This window comes from Ornithodoros turicata, chromosome 7 (assembly GCF_037126465.1).
Source record: "Ornithodoros turicata isolate Travis chromosome 7, ASM3712646v1, whole genome shotgun sequence".
NCBI classification, from domain to species: domain Eukaryota; kingdom Metazoa; phylum Arthropoda; class Arachnida; order Ixodida; family Argasidae; genus Ornithodoros; species Ornithodoros turicata.
In genome coordinates, this window is record NC_088207.1 from 56,474,016 (window position 1) to 56,483,068 (window position 9,053).

General features: G+C 46.2%; 1 protein-coding gene across 4 annotated transcripts in view; it reads left to right on the top strand.

Moving 5' to 3' along the window:
* The window catches only part of LOC135401679 (chromatin-remodeling ATPase INO80-like), a 38,790-nt gene extending 35,296 nt beyond the window's left edge, over nt 1-3,494 (top strand). For all 4 annotated transcript variants that reach the window (XM_064634196.1, XM_064634197.1, XM_064634198.1 and 1 more), the window contains exon 36: nt 2,459-3,494. In XM_064634196.1, coding sequence (XP_064490266.1) covers nt 2,459-2,676 — 218 coding nt within the window. In that variant the 3' untranslated portion in view covers nt 2,677-3,494. The remainder of the gene's footprint in view (nt 1-2,458) is intronic.
* The last annotated feature ends 5,559 nt before the right edge of the window (nt 3,495-9,053 follow it).

A 9,053-nucleotide genomic window follows, 5' to 3' on the forward strand; every position in this document is an offset into this window, starting at 1 on the left:
CGATTTGATTGTCGAGTGGAAAATTTCTGTTCCACCTCATTCCTATCATGAAGCGAATTCGCACTCATGAAACACGGGGACCGGTAAATATAATGACATACAAACGACCTGTCAGGACGGTTCATTAAGGGCACATAACTCGACTGATTTACTTTCTAGGGAACTGACTAATGCTACTACTGCGCTTACTACTACAACATGTACCTCTACCACCCATTATTCCGCTAATGAGATACTCACTTAGTACTAGTACCATGGAGGAGCAGCAGCAGCAGCACGTGTCGTCTGCCTGATGGACTCATCTTGGCCGGCGATTATCCCTTCCGTGCGAGATAATCCTCGCACGAGGTTCGGTGATTGATGGGGGGAACACACGCGGGATTAGGAGATTTAGAACAAGAGGGAACGTACTTGTCATGTGCCTCAGAAGGGAGTCGCCAAGTCGACGGTAATGACTGGAGTTAGTTCTCGGTGTATACACAATGAGAACTTTCTATTATTTTGAAGCTTGAGGATGGGAGCTGCCGCTATTTCGAACAGAGTCTGTCTTATACTGGAGTCTCTCAGAAATATCCTGACCTACAGTGGATCGCTTTTCTCTACGTGTGGAGTTACGAAGTTACGAGGAGCACAATTTTAATGCCGAAGGGGTATGGGGACAACAGTTTTCGTATACAGTCAAACTCCTTTATAGCGAACACCTTTTTAATGAAAATACCACTACATTTTTTTTTTTTTTGCAGTCCCGCTGGAGCCTATAGGTCCAATAATGGACATCCTTTTTAACGAAAATACCTTTACTGCGAACTTTTTTTTTGCTGTCCCCTGAGCTTCGTTGTAAAGGAGTTTGACTGTACGTAGACTAGAAGTGTGCAGAACCAGGATGCACCGAAAGCAACACCGTTTGACAATAGTTTCTCCCGGCCTCTTTTCTGCTGCCACTAAACAAATTGAGTTCATACTCTTACCCCCAAACTCTTCGACATGCATCCCTTATATAGAAGCAGGACTTTCAGACCATCGCGTTTGGCTCGAACCGCGCGTTCTTCCTACTAGCTTTATATTTGTTAGCGACCTATTTGTATGTCAGCTACGGCAGTGTGGCCGCTTCTGCTCGTTCAAGTACAGTCAAACTCCTTTATAGCGAACACCTTTTTAACGAAAATACCACTACAGCAAATTTTTTTTGCGGTCCCGCTGGAGCCTATAGGTCCAATAATGGACATCCTTTTTAACGAAAATACCTTTACTGCGAATTTTTTTTGCTGTCCCCTGAGTTTCGTTGTAAAGGAGTTTGACTGTATAACATTTCAACTATCCAGTCGCGATGGAGGTCCCTTGTACCGGTGCTTGATCCACCCTCATTTAGATCATGCATGTAGGAGCTGCCGGTATGATCTAGTAGGTCGGGATTCTCATACGTGGTTAGTTTCCATAACAGTGCTAATACTGTCCAGATCTATACTTTCGACGGGTGTCTGCGTCGACTTGAGACAAGCACTCAGTCGTATAACTTGTGTGCCAGTGCGAGCGAAGTCACATTCCCAGTGACAATGCTGTCTATATCCTCACCTTAGAGGCTCCAGAGGAGGTGTCAACTTCCTCGACGACGTCGTGATGAATGGCCTCCTTTTTCGTGGTTCCGTTTCACACGACGCAGACGACAGGAAGCAGTCGCTCTATGCATTGTGGGACGGTTGACGCACGGTGGGGTGTCGGCACTTCGGTATGCGGGTTGGGACGTCAGGGTTTGGTCGCTGCGAACGTGTTCCTGACTCTGCCGCAAGGACCGGGGGGGAGTTCTTCTGGCGGTCAGAGGGGTTTTGTAAAACGTGACACGGATGGAGGGTTACACCGGTGTTTAAGGACTTATGGGCAAGCTTGATGGACTCTCGGTTCGTAGGGTGTCCCAGAAAATGTGTCGTTGAATTATAATTTTAAAAAACTACGCCACCTAGAATCATAGGGTGAACGGCATTTGTTCTTATTGGGTCTTTGCCACCTCCTGATGTGAATGTCACGCATCGTAAGTTTAATTACGTAAATATCTGCGAACTGAACTCAAACTCGCCAAGTAAAGGTCACTTTTTTTTTTTACCCCACCAATATGAAGAGTGTGCCGAATTCACTCAAATTCACGATAATTGGCACTGATATATTCACGAGGTATATAATCGGGGGAAAAATAGCCATACATAATTAAACCTCCGTTATACGACAACCACGTCCGGAGGTGGCAAAAACCTAGTAAGAACAAATGTCATCGACCTCATGATTCTAGGTGGTATAGCTTTTTTTGTTTTTTTTTAATTGCAATTTAATGACACGTTTTCTGGGACACCCTGTATGTGTTACCTACTAATGAATGACGTCCTGCAAAGTCAGGAAACGTGCCGAGGATTTCTGTTGAAGGACTCAATATGGCTCCAATCTTTCTCTTTCCCTTTTTAACTCCTAGGTGGCGCAACGCGCCCCGTACCGAGCGTCACCGCGTCCTCACCGGCGCCCACCAGCGCAGCAGTGTCACGGACCACCACTCCCAGCTCCTTCCGCGGTGCAGCAGTTCACCATCCCGGCCCGCGTCACCCAGGCACGGGTGGCGGCCCGCCCAGGCCCGCATCCCAGACGCACCAGCCGACGGGACCGGGATTCTACGTCCAGGGATCTAATCTCTAACGGGGTGGCCGTCTGCGCGTAGCCTCGGAACAAAAAGAAAAAAAAAAAGTGCCAGCCTAGTCGGTTAGTCGGAGCGTCGAGAAAGAATTTGTTTTTATTGTGATGGTTAATAAATCGATTATATAACTAACAAACGGAAGATACGTATACAGGCTGCAGTTTTCCGCTGGAACTGCCAAGCTGTGAACTGCGTTACTGGACAGGAAGCTGTTTCACGACTGAAAACTGAAAGATGCCCAAGCACACGTTTGAAAGCATATCAGTGTTGAAATTTATTTTGCTCGTTGATGTTCGGACGGTTCGCACGTTTTAGGAGTTGGCGGTTCTGATCATTTCGACGATGGTGATATTTCAAATCTGCCCGCTACAGATGCTCGAGGTGTGATATAGGAAAAAAAAAAGACTGGTGATTGCAACGCTTCCGATCTAGTATGTGATGCTCTAACTGGACCTATTATCGTGGAGCTCTTCTAATTCAGCATTTGACTCTATACACAGATATTGCCCGTCGTGTGATATACGAGCTGATAAGAGACAAGTTACGGGGGGGTATGCGTTTCTGCGCGTGGTCAGCACAAGTGTTTGGGTGTGTTTTCTACCTTGTATAGAATGTGTTGCAGCTGATCGAAGTGTGTGTATGTGTGTGTGTGCGCAGCAACCGGTTGCGTGTCTGGGGAGACTCGCAACGTTGTCATGTTCATGTTTGAATGTTTTTCGTTGTCTTTCGTGCTGCAAGCACACGCGACGTACATGGACGCCGATTGCTCTTTTTTTTTTTTGAGTGGCTTGTAGATTTATAGTAATAAATTTGTCGAAGCTCGAAAGCTGTGGCTTTCTTTGGTGGTCTGCAAGAGAAAACCTTCGGTAAAATTTCAGAAAACTCTTTATTTCATTTTATTGCACCTGAAGGCGCCCTAAGGGGCATTATATCAGGGGGAGGGCACGGAAGAACAACGAAGTCCAACAAGACTCAAAACTCTTTATTCATTGAGTGATTGATTGATAAAGCGCGGCCATTTTATGGCCATGATATACGCTTCACTCGCAAATTTTCCTGTTGGTTGAATTCCACGTCGGAGGCTGGGAGGTGACCCGTGTCCGAATCCAGACGCAGACTGTGCTGTCTGGGATGTTTTCTCTGGGTTTTCCCTGTGAAGTCTGCCCAGGACGCACGATCCTCCCGAGCAACAGGCAGATCGCTCGGAAATACCACGCCGCCACCGCAAATTTTTCCAGTTGGCTATACACAGGCGATTTGGGCTGCGCATCAAGTATGCTGAGGCGAACGCACTGCGGAACATTCAGTCCATCAGGAGTCCCCGTGCTAAATATTTTCGCTGAACTATCTCTCGTCACCGCGTAATTTTATTTACAAAAAGTTCCGCAAAATACATAGTCATTTAAGCGGTGTGGCGTGGAGACCCGATCTACTGCGTGGCGTTGCATCAGAGTAACGAGCACGCGCGAGTTTTCATTTCCCACTGAAAATTCGTCCGCTACGGCCGACACCGCGCGGCGCTACTTGTGGCGTACTCTATACGTCACGGCGTGACGTCAACATGCCTCGTTCTCTTACGGATTCTCTGAAGGAGTGGAGGGGTTTCGAGAGGTTGCGCGGATGAAAGGCCTCTCTCTACAGGCCTCGGCGGATCATATGGTATCCGATTTCTGACCCCCAAGCTCGCGGGTTCGATCCCGTCCTATAGGGCGGCAACAGACTGGTAAAGCTGCTTAGATATGCAGTCTTCCTCGACGTGGGTCATGATAACAGTATTGTCTTCTCGACGTAAAGCCAGGAATATCCACAGCGAATAGCGCACGATGCACTACCTCTCCGGCAAGTCCATTTCTCTCGACGTTCGACGGCGACGTTCGACGAAGTTCGACGTTCGACGGCTTAGGCGAGCGCAAATCGCTTCCGCGTGACAACGTAGTGCGCCCGCATGCTTCAAACTGTTGCTTATATACACTGGCTATGCTGCGAGAGCATCCGTCGGATATGATGTAACTTAGAGCGCATTTGCACGCTTTTTAAAGCAAACACGTACGCCGCTTTACCGGCCTCGGTGGCTCAGTTGGTAGCGTGTTCGCCTTCTGATCCCAAGATCGCGGGTTCGATCCCGGCCGAGGACGCCAGCAACTTGGTGGCAGGGTACAAGTTGCGTAGGCACGCCGTCTTCCGCGAGGGACGTTAAATACGGGGTGCCGTGTGATGAGCTTTCATCGCACGTTAAAGAACCCTCAGGTGGGCAAAAGCAATCCACAGACCGACCGCTGTGGCGTCGCTCATGATCTCAGTTGTCTCGCGACGTAAACACCCAATTATTAAAAAAAAAAAAAAAAAAACGTACGCCGCCTGGTGTGCCCACTCTCAATGTGCAGACTGCAGCGCTGACAGAGGTACACCTGTGAGCGCCAGAACACATCAGATCAATCAATCAATCATACACCTCTGAGCCTGCGTGTCTTGAGCCGCTCCTCCGCTGTTCGTCTTTCACTCTCTTCCAGACTTGTACGTAACGCGTTACAAGTAATTGCGTTACTTGTAATCAATTACTTTTTGATTAATTTTTCGAGTAATCAACTACATTTTTTCAACGAGTAATTTTTCGAGTAATTCGATTACAATTTTGAGTAATCAATTATTTTTGAAGTAGAGTCTGACTCAAAATAACAATGTCTGTGACAATCTTGTAATGTGTAATGTAAGCGGGAAAATATATTATTGCTACTTCTCACGCGCCATCCTTTCGCGCTATTTTAGCTGTCCCAATCACTTCGGAGTTTGGGACGTTTTTCTTCTTCTTTTTTTTTTTTTTTCGAAGCACACACGGGCGGAAATTTTTGCACGAATTCAAAGTAACGGCCCGAGTAACGCGTTACTATTATAGTCGTTAATCAATTACATTTTGAGTCGAGTAACTCGTAACGGTAATCAATTACTTTAACTAGGAGAGTAACGGTAACGGTATAAGCAATTACTTTTTTTGGAGTAACGGGCACAAGTCTGCAGTCTCTTCCACCCACCCTCAACCCTCTCTCGGTAAGATTTGTACGCTTGGCAAGATACACAACAAAGGAGACGGGACTACGGTGCACCTCGTAAAAAAAAATAAGAAGAAAAAAGAGACTTCTTTAATTGCTGTCCGCACGAGGAACTAAATTTGGAGCGACGTCAACAAAAGGCCAGGAGTTGCACCACCAGTAGCGTCTTGACCTTGTGCCCAGGTTGATAAGAAATGTTATCGACTCATCTAAACTCTTTAACAGCCGTCTCGCATTGAGAGCCACTGAAATGAGTGGCCTTTGGCCCGCGGGATAATGAGTATCGAGTACTTCTTCTCGTTCCGGGTTTGGCCTAGACCTTTTTCGAGGCGAGCATTGTCTGGAGACAGTTGTGGCCCCGATATGGAAATTACCGGTCAGTCAGGCGTTGCGTTCAGGTTGGATATTGCCCGATCAAGCGATGTGCGTAGCAAGGATACCGTGCTTATAGGTAAAGATTTAGAGGGACTGTATTCGGGTTTGTACGTTGTAGTTTTTTTTTTAGGTGCGCGGGAGGTATAGTCCCGGCAAGATTATTCATTGAATGACCAGCGCGTCCACTTGTTGAGGCTTTTCCGGCACACTTTTTTTTGAGGCGTCTGTTTCTCTACGCGCAGCCATAGAAGTCATGTTAATCTGTAAGTTTGAATTACAAACACGTCTAGTATCATTCATTTGTTCCTTTAATGGCTTTTTTTCCTGCATTATAATTCACTGGCTTGCACTGTGGCATTGAGGAGTGCTCAGTCACCCTCCCAGGTGTATATCGCTCGCTGAGTGACCCCTGGTTTGCCAATTCGGAACGATGCGCAGCTACCCAGGGCCGACGAGCCGCAAACACGGCGAAACACGTGTCCTCTGGTGCTGCCGCATCGTTCCATGAGTATATATATATATATAACCAGCATTTGGAGCCACGTTAAATAAGCAATGAAATGACAGAATTATTGGGTACGATAAAATTGCGCCCCCTATTCTAAAATTCCGAAATTATAATAATAGTTGTCAGTTTTACGTCGCGAGAGTGATCACGAACGGAGCTGCCGCTGCAAACTTTACCATGTCGCAACACTTCATGAACACTTGCCGAAGTATGGCACGTCAAAGGTTGCTAAAGCTAGAAGTTGACACTGAATTCTTTTTTACGAACGTTCATTGGTGACGTGATGAATGTTTCAGTGAAAATATCTCCCTTCAGTGAATCAGAGTCCGTAAGTTAAGGGATCTCGGTTCAAATGTTAATCGGCGTTGGTGAAACCGGGCCTAAATAAGCTTCCGAATAGCGACACTGCGTTCCTCACAGGCGAGCAGGGAAGCCATTTTGTTTCCGCTCCACACCAGCGCCGTCCCCACTTGGAGAGCAGAGACAGCTTATTTAGTGGCTGTATAATTAAGACATCTTAGTCGCTATTTTAGTTTTTTTTTTTTAATACCCCAATTATTTAAAACCGAGGGACATAGTACGAGAGATGTTGCCAGATGCGGTTTGCGCTTCGTATTACATTTCTCGAGTTGTCTGACCCTGCTTCGTTATCGCTTTATCTATAACAGTCATTAGTGTACGTGCCCGGCATTATTGTGCACGTATAGTGGCTGCCAAATTACATAGTCAATTCCTATCGCAATCGGGAGAACACGCGCCAAAAAAAGGCAGCTGTTGCTTTTTATGCGTTCCAGGTGACATGGTCAGTAAAGAGTGTGAAAGCAGTGAAAGAAGCGTTCAAGTAAGGAAAATGAAACAAAAAACAATGAGACATGCAACGAAAGAAGACAAACAAAACTAAAAAAATAACGAGTTTTCAAAGCGCGAGAATATGATGCAGGAAAGTCGACGTTTCTTTCAGTGCGGCATGGACAGCTGGTGGACAAACTCCATTGTGCAAAATGCCTGTGTCTGGACACAAACAAGAAGGACGACACGGGTGTAACTCGAAATAAAGTGATCGAAATCCCCGCTGCAAAATAAACTACTGGAAATAAAAAAATAAACGTTATTTTACTATATAAGATGCGCAGTTGCGCGCGGGAAACTGCCAACAGCGAACTTAGACTAACCGGGACAGAGAAATGCAAACACCAAACTTGGACTAACCTAACAGTAAACTATAACCAACGTGGTGTTCCGTCGTGTCTGCCCTACACTCTAAGAAAAAAAGGAGTAAAACGGGGAGTAATTGTAGCTTCTACTCCCCTAGCTTGCAATTACTCCCCATTTTAGTCCCCTAACCCGACATTTAGTCCCGACATTTACTCCCCAGGACTGCAAATTGTCACTAAACTTCGCGAATGGTCTCCTGAATGCAACAGTCTACGTAAATATGTGCCCTTGGTCAAATTGAACGACATAAGGCTGTATAACTCAGACAACGTAGCAATTTTCCAGCCACACAGAGTAAGAAACAGTTAGCGCATCTTTCTTCGCAAATTGTGCCCTATGTATGGCGCAAGATTTTATATCACGCGATATATCACGGTTGATACGGTTTGCTTCAAAGTATTTTCATGCACGCGCACGAATTATGTACCTGGGACTCTTACAACAGCGCGTGAAATGCGGTCTCCACTTTGTGACATTCATTTACTCCCGTGCGTTTACTCCCGAAAGGGACTATTTTTTGTGGCAATGCATTTAGTCCCCAAAAGGAGTAAAAGTACTCCTTTTTTTCTTAGAGTGTACTAAGCCTAACGGCCGTTAAAATTTGGCTTTCGTTCGCTAAAACGACTCGGACAGACATCGAAAACTCGTGAATTTGGATGGTTAAATAGTGATACTGCGTTTTTAAACACGGCATATACCATCTTACGAAGCAATCGAGAATCCTCCTTGATTTTCCTTGTTTCGAGAACGGGAACTTCCAGATCGGGGATTTTGCAACCGGGAATATCGAGATCCATCCCGGACGACACAACTAACCCAATAGTGTATATATAGGACTCCTGTTTTAGTGTCGCCGTCCTCCTGATTGTGCACAGACTCAGCTAGGCTTTCGCGCTGTCGGCGAAAACGTCTTTCCATCGTGTTCTTAGACGAACAAGTGTCTTGTTTGTTTATTTGTGTCCTGCTAGCATCGTTACTTTCTTCTACGAATGGCTACTGCATTGTGGCTTCTTTTTTTTTAAGGAGTAGCAAGCCGGCACTTGCCTGGCTGACATGTCCTTTTCTGTGAATAAACATATACCCCCCTGAGTAACTTTCCACCAACAAAGCCTTCGTTCAACAGTATAGACCTGCCTATACTTTGGCAAAGTGACACCGGCCAGGTTATATCGCGTGAAGGTGCCGTCGACACCTTCGCGACATGTTCTCGTCCCGCTGTACGAAAACATTGGGG